The 18,839-nt window shown below is 46.8% G+C and overlaps 7 protein-coding genes across 7 annotated transcripts; 5 read left to right on the forward strand and 2 right to left on the reverse strand.

Moving 5' to 3' along the window:
* Positions 1 to 193: 193 nt before the first annotated feature.
* On the forward strand, positions 194 to 1,945 carry I302_102859 (uncharacterized protein; the record flags this gene model as incomplete). Its single annotated transcript, XM_019188228.1, has 7 exons — positions 194 to 234; positions 300 to 740; positions 820 to 873; positions 938 to 967; positions 1,038 to 1,115; positions 1,190 to 1,331; positions 1,448 to 1,945. The coding sequence occupies 7 exons, from the start codon at positions 194 to 196 to the stop codon at positions 1,943 to 1,945; spliced, it is 1,284 nt and encodes a 427-aa protein (XP_019051106.1).
* Positions 1,946 to 2,661: 716 nt separating this feature from the next.
* I302_102860 (urease accessory protein UreG) lies at positions 2,662 to 4,445 on the forward strand (the record flags this gene model as incomplete). Its single annotated transcript, XM_019188229.1, has 6 exons — positions 2,662 to 2,917; positions 3,119 to 3,197; positions 3,302 to 3,372; positions 3,542 to 3,760; positions 3,976 to 4,097; positions 4,242 to 4,445. 6 exons carry the CDS (start codon positions 2,662 to 2,664, stop codon positions 4,443 to 4,445), a joined length of 951 nt encoding a protein of 316 aa, XP_019051107.1.
* A 682-nt stretch (positions 4,446 to 5,127) lies between these two features.
* On the forward strand, positions 5,128 to 6,120 carry I302_102861 (uncharacterized protein; the record flags this gene model as incomplete). The annotated part of the gene is made up of 6 exons (XM_019188230.1): positions 5,128 to 5,156; positions 5,378 to 5,391; positions 5,562 to 5,636; positions 5,703 to 5,721; positions 5,841 to 5,950; positions 6,032 to 6,120. The coding sequence occupies 6 exons, from the start codon at positions 5,128 to 5,130 to the stop codon at positions 6,118 to 6,120; spliced, it is 336 nt and encodes a 111-aa protein (XP_019051108.1).
* Positions 6,121 to 6,521: 401 nt separating this feature from the next.
* I302_102862 (uncharacterized protein) lies at positions 6,522 to 8,539 on the reverse strand (the record flags this gene model as incomplete). The annotated part of the gene is made up of 8 exons (XM_019188231.1): positions 6,522 to 6,574; positions 6,650 to 6,813; positions 6,904 to 7,361; positions 7,478 to 7,634; positions 7,697 to 7,753; positions 7,818 to 7,994; positions 8,124 to 8,170; positions 8,291 to 8,539. The coding sequence occupies 8 exons, from the start codon at positions 8,537 to 8,539 to the stop codon at positions 6,522 to 6,524; spliced, it is 1,362 nt and encodes a 453-aa protein (XP_019051109.1).
* Positions 8,540 to 8,934: 395 nt separating this feature from the next.
* On the forward strand, positions 8,935 to 12,914 carry I302_102863 (uncharacterized protein; the record flags this gene model as incomplete). The annotated part of the gene is made up of 15 exons (XM_019188232.1): positions 8,935 to 9,274; positions 9,344 to 9,524; positions 9,616 to 9,804; positions 9,877 to 10,153; positions 10,222 to 10,324; positions 10,380 to 10,456; positions 10,513 to 10,720; positions 10,801 to 11,276; positions 11,355 to 11,495; positions 11,548 to 11,667; positions 11,731 to 11,862; positions 11,926 to 12,047; positions 12,103 to 12,188; positions 12,251 to 12,536; positions 12,602 to 12,914. 15 exons carry the CDS (start codon positions 8,935 to 8,937, stop codon positions 12,912 to 12,914), a joined length of 3,051 nt encoding a protein of 1,016 aa, XP_019051110.1.
* A 2,115-nt stretch (positions 12,915 to 15,029) lies between these two features.
* I302_102864 (uncharacterized protein) lies at positions 15,030 to 16,206 on the reverse strand (the record flags this gene model as incomplete). Its single annotated transcript, XM_019188233.1, has 6 exons — positions 15,030 to 15,101; positions 15,213 to 15,273; positions 15,361 to 15,503; positions 15,616 to 15,735; positions 15,866 to 15,968; positions 16,061 to 16,206. 6 exons carry the CDS (start codon positions 16,204 to 16,206, stop codon positions 15,030 to 15,032), a joined length of 645 nt encoding a protein of 214 aa, XP_019051111.1.
* Positions 16,207 to 16,797: 591 nt separating this feature from the next.
* Positions 16,798 to 18,816, forward strand: I302_102865 (uncharacterized protein; the record flags this gene model as incomplete). Its single annotated transcript, XM_065869575.1, has 11 exons — positions 16,798 to 16,921; positions 17,002 to 17,046; positions 17,116 to 17,217; positions 17,280 to 17,338; positions 17,493 to 17,617; positions 17,695 to 17,725; positions 17,826 to 17,974; positions 18,061 to 18,235; positions 18,393 to 18,583; positions 18,663 to 18,672; positions 18,763 to 18,816. 11 exons carry the CDS (start codon positions 16,798 to 16,800, stop codon positions 18,814 to 18,816), a joined length of 1,065 nt encoding a protein of 354 aa, XP_065725647.1.
* Positions 18,817 to 18,839: the final 23 nt, after the last annotated feature.

An 18,839-nucleotide genomic window follows, 5' to 3' on the forward strand; every position in this document is an offset into this window, starting at 1 on the left:
CGCATCACGTGACTGACTTTCATTGTTTACGTTTCGAAAGATAAAAACCAATGTTTTACCTCCGACGCGTACTCTAGCTGGCGAACAGAGCACGAGCAGCAGTAGTACCCATCTAGATACTGCAGACATCTTCCAGTCATATCGTCATACCACTTCATGGTTCACCTCCTGACATAGACAGAGATCAATCGAAATGGCCTTATCATACGAAGAACAGCGAATTCAGAATATCAAGTGAGCCTTATTCTCATCTTCCCTTTCCCATCTCCCCTTGCTAGGTAATTGACATCAGGTCGTAGGGATAACGAAGCCCTCCTCCTCTCCCTGGGTCTCGGAGCACCGTCCCTCCCCAAAGCACAGCCTAAAAAAGCTATCCAGAAGAGCAAGAAGAAGGACGAAGGGGATAGTACCTTCAAGCCTGAGAAGACTATCAGACCTATCAGAGCCTTACCTAAACCCAAACCTAAACCTGCTGAGGGGACTGCCAATAACAGCGAGGATGGTGAAGCTACAAATGGACTAAGAAGAAGTACGAGATCAAGTGGGAGGACCACGATTAGACCGAACTATACGGGCGAATCACCATTATGGAAAGAAGATGTCAAACCCATTCTATCTAGATCCAGCACGAAGCGATCAAGGGACAATGACAATGATGAGCAGGACGAAGAAGAGGAGGATGAGGAGGATAGATGGAGGCAGCGTAAAGCCCAGAGATTAGGGATTAGGACTGAAGATCCGTAAGTCATGGACCTGACCATCCCTTTCGCAGCCCTGAGAACCGAGAACAAAGTTGAGCTGATAGATGATGATGGGTAGAAAACAATTCGGCCATATAACTGGTGTGGAGGTTGGTCGGTGCTGGGCTACCAGGTGAGTCGTATTTGCTGGATAGACAAGAATCTGGTGCTGCTAGCTAACCGTATCGTTCATGTAGGATGGACTGTTCCACCGATGCAGTACATGCGTGAGTCATGACCGCGCTAGCGTCTGTAAGCGAAGCTGGGTATATCTGACTTTGTGCTTCACTTGTTCAGCCCAACGGTAGCTGGGATATCGGGCAACGCCCAAGAGGGAGCATGGAGCGTAGCGTTGTCAGGTGGATATCCAGATGAGTGAGGTTTCGTCCTTTCTCATGCGTATCTCCGCAGGTAGAACATCAGACTGAATATTCTGTGTGAATATCCAGTGTTGATCTGGGATACGCCTTCACCTATACCGGCTCAGGCGGACGAGATCTAAAAGGCACGAAACAAAACCCTAAGAATCTACGAACAGCCGAACAGAGCTATGATCAGAGTTTTAATAATACGTTTAATGCAGCTTTGAAAGTCAGACCTACCTTCTCCCTTATCTTCCAACATAACAGAAAGTCCCACCGTGATGGATGGCAGCGAGATGGTTATGAACATTCTAGCTGACTATCTGTGATTCGAACCGACCGCAGAAATCATCTGAAACTCGAAAACCCGTCAGAGTGATAAGAGGGTACAAGCTCCCTTCTGTCTATGCCCCCGCAGAGGGATATCGGTACGATGGACTGTACATCGTTGAGAAAGCCTGGATGGCAAGGGGTTTGACAAAGGGGTTGATGGTTTGTCGATATGCTTTTAAGAGGGTTGAGGCGCAGTCTGAGTTGCCGGTCAGGTCTGAGGAGGAGGAAGAGGAAGACGAGGGGATAGTAGAAGGTGAAGCAGAAGCGGAAAACGTCGAGCTAGATGGGGATGGGAAGGTAGATGAAAATGAGGAAGAAACGAAAGAAGCAGGAGCGCGAGAAGAAGAGGAGGAGAATGACCTCGTGGAGAAGGTGTTGGCTGAAAATGACACGCAGAATATCGAAGTAACGCATAACAACGACGAGAGAGAAGATGAGGCGAAAGATTTCCTTGAGATAGGGTCGAACAATATCCTCACCGAAAAAGAGAATATAGAAGTATCGGCCTAGATTTTGCGGATGATAGATCTTATCGTCTTTACATACATAGATACTACTTTTGGGAAGGACTATGTGAAATTGGTCAACATACATATATCATGCAATCTGGGAATTTGGTGAGACTGATCTGATTCGAGACTTGGGTTTATATATGACCGTTGTGGGTCTGTGTCGGTCAATTCCCGGTGTTTTCGTATCTGCTTGAAATCTTGTCGAGCTATACCACCTTATACAGAAAAGACGTTCAGCCAGTCTGCTCATACTTGATCAAGAAGCTACCCCTCTCGAGGGCTTCGTGATGCATACGTTGAGATGATTGATATAGTCTGGAGCACCTGTGTCGCCCCCTCCACCACGCATTGGGGATATTTGGTAATCTGTTCGCGTGAGAGTGAAATCGATTGGTGCTCGAGTAGACAGACATGCGTTATTCAGGGTAAAAGTTGTCAAAGGGGGTCGGGTTTAGATAAATATTTAGGGGTGGGACCGTGCCATGTGCATATGTGCATATGAGTGCATTCCTCATCACTTAACTCCACCAAGCGGGGATACATAATCAACAACTGGTACTTGGCAATGATATTGGCTTAGATAACAACTCTACATCTAGCTTACTACTACTATCCTTTTATTGATTCTACCTCATTTTGTCAATCGTATACCATAGAATACCCAGCATACGCGACCCGTCTTCTCGGATATACGAAAAGAGCAACCACACCACAATGTCCAACCCCTCTCAACCAGTCTGTCAATTCTCTGACCGACTCGCCTCAGCCCTCAACGCAGCGCAGAACCAGCCTCCCCATTCCCATTCACATGATGGCAATGACTCATCCCGACCAGTGTCATTCACTAGCTCTGTGAATGATGCGTCGCCCTTGCATTTGCACGAACATGGCGGTCATACGCACGATCATGGACATGATGGGTGGACGCCGGATGAACATGGGCATACGCATGAGCATTTGGAACATGCTGGTGAGTTGTCGAGCTGGTTTGAGGAATCCGTTTTAGTGATGTAGAGGGCTATCAGCTGTAGAGCTGGTGTGGAAGTGAAGACTCAGAGGGGACGGCTCCTGGCAGTTACTACTGCAATTCCCAGATCACAGGTCGGACACGAGAATGTATTCTAGCTAAACAAAAGATGGCAAGTGCTGATGCTATCTCTTGCATCTCCAGGTAAATTCTCGGAACGTGATATGCCAGATTACTCGGGTAGGGATTGGGAAGAAAGGGGTTTTACTATTGGTATTGGAGGGTGAGTTTGGTGCTCCTGACCAGCACTCCTCCACGAGCGTCTATTGGTAGATCAGCTTGCAGCTGGACGAAGTAGCAGCTAATTATGCTTGTGCTTTCACGTAGTCCTGTCGGATCAGGTAAAACCGCTTTACTCTTGGCGCTCTGTCGAGCTTTGAGGGATGAATACAACATTGGTGAGTTGGTCTTGATATCATCAAATTGAACACATCTCAGGCGTGGAAGAGCTAACGAGTCTATCTCAATCCATCTCTATCCTCTCCGCATCCACTTCATTTCTATCTTTCAATCATCTCAAATCCCCGCCCTCTACCTATCTCTTATAACTCCCTTTCCCTCCCACAGCCGCCGTGACAAACGACATCTTCACCCGAGAAGACCAAGAGTTCCTCATCCGAAACGAGGCCCTACCGACAGAGAGGATCCGAGCGATCGAAACTGGAGGATGTCCCCATGCGGCCATTCGAGAAGATATTAGTGCGAATATGGGTGCGTTGGAGGAGTTGCAGGTGGACTTCGGGTGTGAGATGCTGTTTGTAGAGAGTGGGGGGGATAATTTGGCTGGTGAGCTGATCTTATCTCATGCGGACGAATGTAGAAAGAGAAGTGGGAGTGGAATGTCTTGTGTCGTTGGGAGTGGAGAGCTAGGGTCATGGAATACTCAGATCTCGAATAGATACTTGATCTCTCTTCCGTTAAGAGGTAGAATACCTTCAGTGGATGAAGGTTTACATGATATTCTACGCCGGGACGACGCTGAATGACTTGTCCCATCTTAGCAAACTACTCTCGAGAACTCGCAGACTACATCATCTACGTTATAGATGTCAGTGGAGGTGATAAGATCCCAAGGAAAGGTGGACCTGGTATCTCGCAATCTGATTTACTGATTGTGAACAAGGTGAGTCATTCGTTTCAACCAAGATTGCGATAGACGGCCACCTCTCTTGGCATCATTCCTTGGCCGTCATTTAGTATATCGCTGCAGATGATCGCAATCCCACTTCACCAATGATCAATGCTAATCTTGTCTTCGTGACCACAGATCGACCTTGCTCCTCACGTCGGAGCATCATTGGACGTGATGAAGCGAGATGCCGCCAAGATGCGAGAGAACGGTCCTACGTTGTTCACCTCAGTCAGGAACAATGACGGTGTGCAGGATGTTATTGATGCGATCTTGAGTGCTTGGAAAGCTAGTGGTGCGGCTGGTAAGGATGGTAAAGGGAAGGGGAAGGGGAAGGCTTAGATGGTCGATGCTTGGAGAGAAAGGAGTACGCTTGTGAATCCATCAGATTGGATTGATGACGAGGTAGGCTGTTGATCGCCATGCTAATCGGTATTCATGGGATGGTCATCAACGAAAGATGAGAAGAAGGGTTGATCAGTTTGTATACATATAGATACATACCAAGAAATGAATATACCTCGTGTTCATTCTATCTATCTCGTCCCTCCATCTACTGATGAACCAACTGTACCTAATCCAGTAAGTCACCAGAGACGATGGTGGTACCTTTACCCCACACCTCCACGGGGTATTTGGTTTTATCTCCTCGGAATTTGGTTTTTAGTATGGAGGATTTGGTATCATTTGAATAACCGGTATGTCCATGTCCAGTCGTACCTGGGGTTAGTGCGAATCTACACGAAGCAAGGTCAAGTGATCAAGCATTCTTTAGTAGTAGTAGTGATGGGATGATGTATCCTTCTTTGTGGGGGTGATCTAACCTTACAACGAGGTATGCTATGGTACGAAGTCACCCGACCACTACAGATGCACAGTATATATATACCTGGTGTCCCCACGAATTGCGTCTACATTCCTCTTTTACATTTATCTCTCTTCACCTGGTCTTCATCATTTGGCTTACTCCACTACTACTATTTTTCGACTCTACTTCTTAGGTATCCATACTTACACATCCATCATGGCTGACCTTGGTGTTTCCCCCACTGAGTAAGTAGACTGACTGTCGTCTTCCACTATGGGGAGGGACTGGGAGCGGTGATGCGGCGAGACGAGGCGAGGTGAGGGGTGATGGTGTTCTTTGATTCTTCTACTTTGATATCCTCCAGTTCAATCTCTCGATGGGCTCAACTTTCTTCTTACTCATCTACCTTTGAGATGGTTCTGTGCTTGATCGTGAACGCTTGCTAATTGACCCACCTCTCTCACAGTACCGATAAATCTAGTAAGTACCGACCCACCGCTTGTACCGAGATTCTATTCCTCATCCCGTCGCGGGCACTTACCCTGTTGTTCAGGAGTGAAACCAGGGCTATTGCCTATGGCTTCTCTCCCGGGAGTCCCCTACCATACATGATTACACCTGCTAACTCCACTCTCCGCTTCGTTGTCTAGTCGAAATCAACGATGCCCTCTTCTGCGAACACGGTCTCGAAGTCTGCCAACAATGCGAGTTTGACGCTAGAGAGGGTGAGCTCAATAATCGCACATGATGATTGGAATGATTTGAGCTGATGTGAGATCATATTGTCATAGACAACGACGCTATGATGGGGTGAGTATTCATCCTTTAACACCACTACACTGGTGACTTAAAGCCATCCCACGGTCATCCTCCCCTCAATTCTCTTTAGTCGTCATATCAATACTGATATTGTTATTCAACTCGGAAAGTTTCGACCCCAAACCCAGAGGTCCCCTCGAGCTCCCCGCGCACTTCAAGAACCAAAAAGACGGTTCCTTCATGTGCAAAACCCACGGTAATGCCAACTGCAAGTCTTGCTGTGAGTGTCTGCCCCATACATCATCGCTACGTTCCCTCTTGGTACAAACAAGCACACAAGCTGATACTGCGACGCGCACAGTCGGCTGGAAGAAACAAATTACCAAGCTCCACAAGGACGGTAAGAAGGAAGCCAGCAAGAAAAAGGAGAAGACTACCAATCTTTATTGATTGATCGGTCCACCAATTTAACCTTCTACATTACTTGGAGTCTTTTCATCAAGGACTGAGGATAGAGGTTTTACAGATTGGTTGTTTCCTTTTTGTTCTGTTTTGAGGGGTCGAGGTTGATTTGTATCTTATTTGATGAAGGTTGTAGGCGTAGGTCGTTTGTTTGTGTATGTAATTTAGCGGTGATGATGTTGAAGAAGAATGAATTTATGTCAGAAGAATCTTATGAGCTACATGAGAACACATCGAGCGCAGTAATTTGTTAATGAGAGAGCAAGTCTACTGGAAAAGTCCTGCATAGATCAAAATACAACTGATACCTCAATACCTGAACGATCAAACCGGAAAGAGAAAAAACAAATAACGTATAAAGGAAACACCCATAGTTGAAGCATCCCGCCCTAAGCTCGAACTTGCAACCCAAGTTTGATAGTCATCGTATTCATATAATCCTCTACAATCACAAAGGACTTATCAGCTGGACTGTTTGACCCCGCAAGTGAAAAAGGGCACGTGAATATCAACTTACCAGCCTGTCTCCTCATAGTCCAGTACTCCTGTAACAAATCATTGATTTCATTCTCATGTGTCTGAATGAAATTTGCCATTTCATTCTCTAACTCCTTCTGCTCTGCTAACAACAGATCACGCTGTTTTTGCCATCCCCCTCGTTCCTTCGTGCGGACCTTGTATCTACAACCATCACAAACCATCAGCTCCCCATAAGTCAAACAGAAGTAGGAAAGGAAAAGTGATAATTCTCAACTGGCAGACCCCACTCACTCAGCTTTCAAATCCTCCAACCGCTTATTATGTTTCTCCCTAATCTCATTAGTCAACTCCTGCTGCCTATCCAACTTATTCTGCGCATTTTCAATCTGCCTCTGCAGCTGATCAGATCTCGACTGGAGATTCTTCAGCTCCATCTCCTTGGATTCCTTCTTTGATACCCAGGACGTTTTGGCCCGCTTGGACTCTTCGATCTTGCTCTTCTGCCCCTCTATAGTCTTCTGGAGATCTATGAGGTTCTTTAGGTCCAGTTCCAGGGAGGTTATCACTTCAAGTCTGTTGGATAGTTCTCGAGCTTTTAGTTGGAAGGAGGATAGACGGGCTTTCTCGGATGAGAGGGAGAGGGTCATTTCGGTGATTTGTTTTTTGATTCGGTCGGGTGATTGGACGAGGCGGGATTTGGTGGAGAGGATTTGATGTTGGATTTGAGTGTTGAGGTGGGCGTTGTGAGCCTGGAATGGAGATGTGATAACATGTGTTAGTGATTATGCTATCATTCAAATTGTATATGGTGCGATTGATGCAGAGCTTTGACAGGAAAAGAGAGTACGATGAACATCCCACTCACAGCCTGGTCCATCAACCCTTGTCTCTCCTTCTTCAGCTCTTCGACCTCCCCGCTCAACTTGATCTGCTGCGATCTCAACTCCAGCAATTCAGCTCGAAGACCGTCGTTCCTCTTCTGAGCTTGTTCAGATTGTGGTCTCTCAGCTGCATTTCGGGCACTAAGAGTCATATCACGATATCAGCTTGCCATTTCAAAACTTGAAGCTGAGAAGATACTTACGTGATTTCGCTGATGTCGTTCTCAACTTGATCGATCTTCTGTCTGAGCGATACCGTTCTATTGATGATTGGTTAATCAGCTGCTCTCCATGGTATGAAAACAGTTAAAAACAGATGCCCACTTCTCAGCCTGTTCCTGCAACCTCGCCTGTAAATGAGCTTGGAAATGCGCCCTCTCGTCTCTGAACTTGGCAAAGTTCATGATCCCACTTAGCACCGTTCTGAAACGTGCTGCTTCGGGTCGAGTGATATCGGCGAGGGAGAAGTTGGTAATTCCACATAGGTTTGCTAGGTCTCGTCTGCATACATGAGACAGAGTGTTAGCGTTCATGTCTTCATACATACTCTTGTGGTGGATTCGGTGGAGAAACTCCGGGTATAGGAGGGAGAAGTTAGATAGGTCAGTCCATCGTTGGTGTGGTACTTACACATGGCGAAAGAACATTGTAAATTGAAGGGCATCGCCGTACATTTCCTAGTGACCCAAATGTGATCAGCTTTGATCCTCTTTCTCACATTACCACACGCTTCATCTCGATGTGCATTCCTCATCATCCACATGTGTCAATGAGACCTGACCCAAGCATCAACCCACCTTATACTCCATCATCCCCAACAAAGCCTTCTTAGGCGCCTCGATCGACTCCACCGGCGCACCCATCAAAGCCTCTATCAACCCCGCATAGATCCCCTGCGTCGTACCCGGCGTGGGCTTGGTGAGATCCTCCATCTGTGCGGGTATACCGAGCGCCGAGAGACATTGGAGCAACTCTGGTAAGCCGAGGGTTGGGAAGCCGGGGAGGATCTGGGATTGAGATGGGGGTTTACGGTTTGACTGGGACATTGTGGTTGTTGTTCCTCTTCTTGCTTCTTATAGTTTTTTCTGAATCTGGCAATGTACCCAAGCCAAGTATAGACGATGACAAACGGCTGGTGAGCTCGATGTGATGCGGTGATGTGATGATGCTATGTATGATGAGCTGCTCAACGTTGTAATGTTTGTTGACACCATCTGGATCTTTGTTTTTGTTTTCATCGTCGTTCATTTTCTGATTTTGACGCGTATGTATAATGTTACGTAATACCACCAAATCGCGTAAAGTAAACAAACAGCAACGAGCAACAACATCGACCATCATCTTTCCTCCTTCTTTTGCTTCTACTCACAGACTATTCACTACACACATCACACATACTGCATCATAGAGTAAGATTACAGGAGGAACAGACCCAACCAAGATGGTCTCAACATCCTCAGCCAAACAATCCCGCACCAGAGCACTAACCCCTTCCTACCTTACCGATACCTTGCCCTCCCTCCTCCCGCCCATATTCGAGCAAGTCCAACATACCACCGCGAACCACCGAAAGAACATCGTTTCGCTCCATAAGATCCAACACCAATGCTCGACCATCACTGAAGAGACGCCCAAGGGCACCAAGCTTGTGGGAGAGAGGGCATTTAACAATGGGTTTATAGAGATGGTTAATAGGGTGTTACCTGTCAAGAAAGGGACGGCTGTAGCGGATAGGGTGGTCAAGTTTGTGGCTAGTTATGTGGCTTATTCTACTGAGCAAGGTGCGCTCTCCCCTCCTTTCTGTTTTCTATGTCCTGATGCCTGGGCTGATTTGACTCTCCATGATTTAGATGCGGCGAACAGAACTGAAGGTCAAGATGAAGAAGAAGAGGAAATGGAAACCTTCTCATCGAGATTCGTTGTGAAACTACTCAAACATTTGCTTACAGGGATGGAGGCGAAAGACAAGAATGTCAGGTTTAGAGTGACGTTGTTGACAGTTTCAATGATAAATGGTCTGGGAGAGATGGAGTGAGTGCTACCTTTTGATTGCTGTACTAGGCTTTTCATGAAGAGCAGTGTATCACCGGGACGACCGTGTGCTGACCACGGTGCCTGATAGTGATGATCTATACGTGTTATTGAGAGAATCTCTCTTGAACAGATCAAGAGATAAAGAAGCTGCTGTTCGAGTACAAGCTGCTCTTGGTTTAGCCAAATTACAAAGTGGTGAAGATGAGGACGACTTGGAAGAAGGACAGGAATCTCTGGGAGAAGTATTGCTTGATCTGTTAAGATACGACCAAGCAGCGTAAGTCGTATAGTCACGTCTGATCCTCTATCGTAGGGTTCACCGCTGACCTTTGGCATAAATGCTTTGTAGGGAAGTTCGAAGAGCAGCATTATACAATCTACCTCGCAATCCCACCACACTGCCGCACATCCTGGCTAGAACAAGAGACACGGATCCAATCCTTAGACGTACTGTGTATGCTGGATCGTTATCCGCCACAGCCCTTCCTGATCCCAGGGTATTATCTATCGCTCAGAGAGAAGAGATTGTAAGGAATGGTTTAGGGGATCGAGAAGGAAGTGTCAGAAAGGCTGCGGCGGGGATGCTGGGCGGATGGGTTGACCTGGTTGAAGGAGATATGATTGAAGTGAGTGTGATTCTGCTGTCATGATGCGTCAGAATGATTTAGCTGAATCATCTCTGCACGTTGATCAGTTCTTGTCTCGTTTTGACGTGGTCTCAAGTCAAGTAGCAGAAGAAGCTTTGATATCAGTCTTTGTCACTCGGCCTGAGATACTTGATATAGTCGAGTTCAACGGTAAGCTGGCTTATAAGCGGAGTCTGCCTCGACATGTAGCTGACCATAATGGCAGACGAATTCTGGACGTCATTGAACCCCGAAAAGGCATTCTTGGCCAGAGTCTTTGTTGACCATTGCATCTCGAACAAGGTATGTCAGCTTGAAATTCATGCGCGTAGTGACTAAACTCAAGATTCTCTTCGTAGGACGACGTCCGGCTCGAAGAAGCTCTTCCTGTAGTCACGGCCCTCGCGTTCTGCATCCAGGATGAATACAACAAGTTGGTGGGATCTACCAATGATGGGAATGAAGATATCACCGATCGCGCGTTCATTGTTGGAGAATTACTCAAACTTGCTGTGAATCTCGATTATGCGGATGAAATTGGACGAAGGAAGATGTTCCAGCTTGCTCGTGAGTGACGTTATCTACATAGTGGAGAGTGATCCTCACATAGCCAAGTGCAAGATGGCTGATTTAGATCTTATCTGCAGGCGAAATGATCTCTCAAGCCAATCTACCCGAACCACTCATCCCCAAATGCCTGGATATCCTATCCAAAATCGCTAATGGTGAAAGGGATCTGATCAGAGTAGTAGTCGACGTAGTCACCGAGCTTAGAGAGGGAGGGGAAGATCTGCACGACGAGACCGACGAGGAAGGACCGATGGATAGTCAGTCGTCCTCGACAAGCGACCAGTCCATCATCCGTCGAAGATCGGTGATCTCAGCCTCGCGACGAATGAACTCTGAGGATCCAGAAGAAAGGATGAAAGCTGCTTTGATCGATTTAAGATGCCTGTTGATCTGTATCAGCCTACTGGAAAGGGCCAACTCGAATTTACAGGATAATTCGGTCTTCCATGGACTGTTGCCTGATTTGATCATTCCTGCTGTGAGGAATAAGGAGGAACCTGCTTTGAGGGATCAGGGGTTGATCTGTCTGGGATTATGCTGTATGATCGATGCGGTGAGCTGAACTGTCCATATCTTTGGTGTACGGGATTGATTAGCTGACGGTTCCATCTCCCGGTATCGATTTTACTAGAAAATGGCAACCAACTCGTTTGGGCTGTTCATTCAGCAACTTACCGCTGCGGATGACGAGTTGAAAGTTAAAGTATGTCAAGTTGTATTTGACCTCTTGATGTTACATGACATCAATGATCTGGTATCTAATACTATGGCAGTAAGTATCTCTGGTTCATGACGCGCAAACAAAGCTGATACATTTGATGTAGGCCGATAAAGTGGTAGAGCTTGTTCGACATGTCTTAAGCCAAGACTCACCAGAAGTACAGGCTGTAGCTTGTGAAGGCGTGGCGAAGTTGATGTTGGCGGGTATGATATCTGATGAGACTGTGAGCTTGTCGTGGCATTGATTCAATACGCAGGATAGCTCATGTTTTTGACCTTCTTCGTAGGTGTTACAATCGCTGGTCTTACTTTATTTCTCACCTGAGACGGCGGACAATCAACCTCTTCGACAATGCTTGACTTACTTCTTGCCTGTATATTGTTACTCTTCATCGGAGAACCAGGGGAGGATGCTCTCTGTGAGTACCGCTAAGAAAGATAAAGGGAACACCTACGCCGAGCTGATAGTGTGCGATGGATAGATCTTCTCGGATACTTTCGGTCTCTTAGCACAGCTCTCTGAAGATGCTGAGGACGAGGAGATGCCTCCTCTGGCTCAGATGGGTTTGATGATGGTTGATTGGTTAGATCCACACAAGACTGTGTAAGTGCTTCTGTTTGATTGGCTGTTGTTGTAGATCAGCTAATGATGGTTATAGTGAAAGAGGAGGCGCTACGATAGATACTGCTATTCACTTAGACTTGGCTGAGCAGATATTCAGATCTCTATTGACGGAAACTTCCAGTAAGCTGAATCACTACATCTTGTATGGTGTTTAGCTGACCATTTCAATTGCGATTTCTCAGAAGACATGAGGAAAGCCTTAGTATCATTCTTATCGAAACTCAACCTTCCCGAAGCAGATGATAGCTCCGTGCAATCATGGAGATTGAAATCGCTCATGGCTCTGATACAAGCTATAAGAGCTAAACGACCGTTCGGCGATGCATCTTCGAAGAACGCTTTGGCGAAGTTCGAAGGCGTCTTGCTCAAGCGATATACCGAGTTGGAAGAGTACGACGAAGATGCATTTAGAGGAGAGGGAGGCGAGAATGAGAGAATAGAGGAATTATGGGGATTCATCGATGATGTGTAAGTTCACCGTTCATTTTTTTTGGACCCGCGTAACATGGTAGTGATGCTGATTTGTCTCATAGTGAGGAGAAAGACATAGATGCTCAGTCGGAAGTTGGGTCACGAAGGGGCAGGAGAGCTTCGTCGACCACTTCGACCCGCCGAGGCTCGGTCACTCCCTCCGTGATCAGCGATGATGATAGGAGTACGATACTTGGTGATAACTCAGATGAAGATGCGGATGAGACTCCCAGGAAACCTAGAAGTACTGTCGTGGCTAAGCCCAAGTCGAGAGGGAAGAAGATGGAAGTGGTCGAAGAGGAGAGTGAGGAGGATACGGAGGTTGAGAGTATACTTGGTGAGGAGGAGGATGATGAGGACGAGTTGGCTTTGTAGTCTTTGGTCCGACAGGGTGTGTTTGGGTGACTATTATAGGATTAGGATGATAGTTTTGTATAATGTATTTTTCTTTTTGGGTTTAAGATCTTACTGGTTTATGAGCAGAGATCATTCACGTCAGTAAAGTCATTCTCATTTCCGGCGGAAACCAATACAACCGGAAAAGTCGAATCAACCTCGCGTCCAAAGTCCAAGCGTCAACCTACTGTATCATCATCTCAATTGACTGCTTTGATAAATTCATGTATACCCATAAGCAATCAAACCATCATCCAGACCCTTCCCTCTTCTCCTTCCCTCTTCTCTCTCCAGACTGAACCCCTGAGCCCTTGAGATTCCCCTCCCCCTCTTACCCCTTTCTGGATGATTCGAACCCGGAACGTCACTTCTCCACTTCGTATCCCTTTTCATCGTTTCCATGAGCAAGGAGAGTGAAGTGGATGATTGTTCGTTTGAAGAGGTGAAGTACGATTTCTCAGAGATATTGTCCCTTCCTTGGTGGAGGTTGGAATAGGGAGGGCGGGGGCAGTTGTCGAGAGACGTTTCTAACCCTAAGGTGAGTTCATTTTTGTATATGTATCACTCCAACTGCAAGGGGAATGCTTGTGACGAGGTTCAAGCAACCAGGTAGCTCCATGAGGCGGGAGAGATCAGCTTGCCATTTGTGTACTCCTTGTGCTACTCGTCGTGTACTGCTCAATCGCATTTTCCGAAATACTCATTCAATCGTATATGCTAACTCTCATATTACGCGCAGTGCATTCACCACCCAACTTCCTTATCGCCCAATAACCCTCATCTTCATAATCCCAATCCAACTCTACACGAACATTCCTGCTTCACGCTCAGACAGTAATTCCAGGAATGATCGATACTCGTGACACACCGTGGGTTCTACTCCGAGTATGAGCCACGGGTTGGGGTCTATCAAAGAATGACGGGTTCCTTCTCCTGGAAGGATTGGGTATACTACAGATAAGAAGTGTCTCTTTGTCCTTCCTCTTCGGAGGAGGGACATAAGGGAAAAAGGTATCATTTATAACGCAATTCCATACCTTTCTTTCTTCCCCCTTCTCTGTCTTTCAGAAGGTGCGCGAAGAGAGAAGAAGAGATCTCTCCTTGAGAGAGGGAGATCTTGGGAAAACGCGTTTCTCCGTCTGACCTATTCCAAAGTGGAGAGATTGATCGTACTTTTCCTGTTACTCGAACTTAGATCATCCATTCTCCTCTTCTTTTTCTTTTGGTTCCGATGTCAATGGGACTCGCATTACGTTCGTTTTGTCCTGGAATTGGTGGAGGGTTATCGGTGTGATTCTCCAGCGCTCAGGGGATGTTACGTCTGGTAAGAGGGGTAAAGGGAGAATGAGGGATATATACATTTCTACCCGGGTGGAAACGTATAAGCTTGGGTTGATCCTCTTTTCTCAATGGGATATGGCTGGTCTGGATATGGAATATCATTGCTTTTCAAAACCTCTTCCTATCTTCTTCCTCAACGATCTGATCCCAATCCATCAATCACATGATCACTTGATCTATCCCTCTCATTATACGGAGAGGCTAGACATCCCCCTCGTCTCTCTTCATTCATCTCCTACCTGATCCCTTACGCTCAGAGAATATCCATCCCCCCCTTCTCGAGGAAGTCAAGGGTAGATCCCTGGATATTTGGAGGGGATAGACCAGCGAAGAGATCTTAGATCTAGAGTCATGCACTCGCGACTTCATACTGGATTTTCCCTTCTGTATCTCATGCGTGATCTCGCCTCCTTCCTCCTTTGAAATGAGGATATGGGTGGATTGGAGAGCTTGGGGGGATGTGAAGTGCGGGTAGGATTGGTGGATGAGGATGAGATGGATGTGTGTATTGGGCATTGATGTGATTGTCTTTCTACGCTGGGATTGTAGATACGGTTTGGATCGTTGGATGTTTGGGAAAGTGGGAAAGAAGGGATTGACAGGGGAGGATTGGAATGTCCAGAGAACCTGTTCAACTCTTCTTCTTTCTTCTTTGCTGATTAGCTTTCCAATTGTATAATGTGATGTAATGGCACAGATCTCGTATGCATACTTTGCCATGTCGTCGACTACTATACAACCGGAATAGAAAATCTAGGAAGTCTTGTTACTGCTGCTTAGGGATCTGAAGAATTCGTTATATGCGTTTTCGATGTCGAATAGCATCTATAGAATCATAAACAATCAGCCTCATCGACTTTCATGAATGATGGGACAGGGACGGAGGGCAGAGTGATGGAAATATGATTTGCAAAATATGGGGAGGGTATCACCCACCTGCCTGGACTGTTCCTCCGTGATTTCATCGCTCGCTTTCATAGCATTCAGCGTGATAAGCCTATACCCCAGCTAGTCAGTTGGCTCTGCCTATACTTACTATAGACGTTTAGGAGGGATGAATGTATGAGAAATCATCGTAACCCACCAATGCAGGATCTTCCCTCTGCCTTCCCATTCTCCACTACCCTTGAACCTCGAATACCCACTCATGAGGTCCGTAAGGAATGGGTGCAGTTGATCTTTCGCTTTGAGATTGAGCTTGAGGGCGTCCATGAATGTTATGAATGACTGATCGTACGAACAACGCGGTCAGTCACAATCACTAGGCCACGTTGAGAGGATGGTACTGCTCGGTAAAGAGGGGCGTGACTTGATCGTGCGATACGTCGATGTTACCCACCTGAGTAGTCTCCGCAACCCATTTACCAGCCTCGGCCCCGCCATCTGTAGCTTCTGCTGAATGCTCGACTGTAGCTGGGACGCCGACTGTCAGGCGGTGGAGTGCCGCTGGGTGGTCCATCTGTGTTGTATATAGAGTGGATCAGCTTTGGTTTCAATTGCCATGGCAGCGTATTAGATCATCCAATCTTGACCTCAATGATGTCTCCTCTACATGAGTTAGAAAGGGAATGTTGATGAGCCCAACTCACCTTGAACCGCTTCATAAACGTTTCAACACCGCCTATATCATCCCCCACAAGCTTCATCAACGACTTGTACTGCGCCAAGAGCTTTATACATGCTGGAGCGTATCTACGAGCCAGGCCCATCATCGTCAATCACATAATCATTCATACAAGTCCGAGATATGTTATGAAGCAAACATAGTGAGAGACGTGACTCACTCCTTCCCATTCACCGAGTCCCTCACATAAGCTCTCTCGAGGTACTCCAAACTGACAATAATACTATAAAGCGTAGCGAGGTTCTCGGTCTTCTCTCGTTCGGCGTTGGTAGTCCACAGGCGGACCTCTTCGTCTAGGTTCATCATATCATTGGTGGAGCTGTGAAGGGTGTATCCGTTGTCGTCTTATGTCGTCGATCCGTCACGAGGTGTTGTTCGCGCCAAGGTAAATGATTGCGAGATATAGTATAGAATATGATAGTTGAGAGATGAGTTGTAGTTGAAGATGCTATCTGACATCTCGTCATCGTCATCTATGGTTGAGCGGCTACGGTTAATGTTGAATCGCGCTTAAGCGCTGATCCTGGTTCTCGTTCGGTGCAGATTGGGTTGTAAGTTATCTTCCTTTATGCAATCATTAAGTGGATCCTACATCCACTATATACCCCTTGATCGTCTATACCATCTCTTTGTGACTGTGCTCATCAGCATCTCCATTGTGTAATCAAGATACCGGCATTGTTCTATATATACGAGCTGAGAAGGGGACGGAACTCGTGGACCTGATCCATTCAACAAGAAACGTATTCGACATTTTGTTGATAACCAACAATTCACCTCATCGAGCTGTATACTAGGAAGATCTTCATGTGCATAAAATACATCACGTACGTACAGACATAACTATCGACCGGATATGCCTTGTTGAAAAAGAGGTCATTAGATACGAAACAAAGAATGACGGGAGATAGCCTTGGAGAATCCTCGAGGAGCGTTACCCATCCTCACCCCCATCTGGGCGATAACGGCGGTACACCAAATAATGGGAAAGGCAAAGGCAAGAGCAATGGAAATGGTAATGGTACGCGACGCTCTATCCCAGAGTCGGACAAAAGATAACAGTGATAAAGCTGATGTGGGAATGGTGGTCTGATCGAATAGGCGAGATTCACCCCATGGTGGATTTCACTGCGGGTGTGATAGCTGGTATGTTCTGTATCTCAAGGGTAAACTGGGTTTATTACAAGGATCCGACTGATATTCGCTAAATTGTAGGCGCAGCAGGTCTGGTAGTTGGTCAACCATTCGATGTGGTGAAAGTACGGTATCAGACCCCAGAGTATGCGGGGAGGTATAAGTCGACATTCGGTGCTTTGGGTATGTGCGCCTGACCATATGAGAGTGAGGCATGAGCTGATGAGGATGTGGACTGGGTTTAGGCGCTATAGTAAAGGAAGAAAAGGTGAAAGGGCTGTTCAAGGGGGTTACATCGCCAATGGTGAGTTCCTGCTTTGTGTCTTTGTATCTATAAAAGAGCAATAACTGATAATATGCGGTTACGATTGATAGGCTGGTATAGCATTTGTAAGTTCTTTAATCCCTTCCCCCTCTTCTACGGGACGTACGAAGTACTAATGTCTTGAAACTACCAGATAAACGGAGTGGTCTTCACCTCTTACTCGTTTTTTATGAAACTTCAACTGAACCCCGACTCGTCGAATGAGCCGAGTCTGGGACAGATATTCCTAGCCGGAGCAGGGAGTGGGGTGGTCGCTGCGTGAGTTGTATTGACCTCACCAATCACGGTCCCTATATGATATCCTCAATTCCTCAGTCACTGATGTATTTCTGTAGGACTCTGACATGTCCGATCGAGTTGATAAAGGTATGTTCCCGTTTATCCTTTCGTATATCCTTGATATCTCCATGCTGTCAACAGCCCACCTGTACGAGAACATCGATTGACATCTCTCCCCCTCGATCAGATACGCGAACAATCCGCCCCACCTCACGTGAATACCTCAACTCTGGGCGTGGTCAAGCACATCATACGCACAGATGGGTTCAGAGGATTGTTCAGGGGGTTCAACGCGACAGCGCTGAGGGATGTAGCGTACGGACCATATTTCTTCACGTGAGTGACACGAGCATATAGTGAAATCCCATCTCACCTCTTCAGGAAGTGTTTGGCTGACTTCTCTGTGGGATGATATCGTCCAGCTACGAAGCAACCCTACGTTTATTCAAATACATGAAATCGCCCCCTCTTCCCGAGAATACACGGAGGCATGAGGGACATACTCTGATTGACGAGGCGGAGATGGAACTTTCCAGTGGGCTGAGTTGGCCGGAGTTGATGGCTGCTGGGGGTATCGCGGGGGTGACAGCTTGGTTGGTGAGTGTACTTCAGCGTGATGAGATCAATCCCACTCGCACCCGAAGATTCGATAATCTAGAGTCCAGTCAGCCAGCTGAAGATGACGGGACGGGAATCTATCAATATCGATATTCCAAAATCACAAGTCTTACGACTAACAACCTCGCGGATATAGGCCACCTTCCCGATAGACGTGTTCAAGACTCGTATCCAATCAGCTTCTTCCTCATGGTCATCCACTTCCTCAGACTCGTCCTTGAACCCGAAGAGTGCGATACGCCCCACACTATGGAAAGTAGCCAGTGAAGCTGTGCAAAAGGAAGGATGGAAAGTGATGTTCGCGGGTCTGGGCCCAACGTTGATCAGGTGAGCTGGAGCTGGAGCTGATGACGACATGTACTGATTCCCACTATCCTACCCTTCCCGTCATCCCGCCAATTAACAGAGCTGTACCGGTAAGTCTATCCTTCCCGATCGAACCCGTACCCCGTACCACAACGCTGGTCCCGCTAGTTCGCTGACTTTGTTCATGCTGGACCAAACAGACAAACATGGTCATTTTCCTGACGTTCGAAGCGTGCGTTGCGGGCCTATCGTGACCCGAAGAGCGCAGTATGAGTAT

The sequence above is a fragment of the Kwoniella bestiolae genome, chromosome 1 (assembly GCF_000512585.2).
Source record: "Kwoniella bestiolae CBS 10118 chromosome 1, complete sequence".
NCBI lineage: Eukaryota > Fungi > Basidiomycota > Tremellomycetes > Tremellales > Cryptococcaceae > Kwoniella > Kwoniella bestiolae.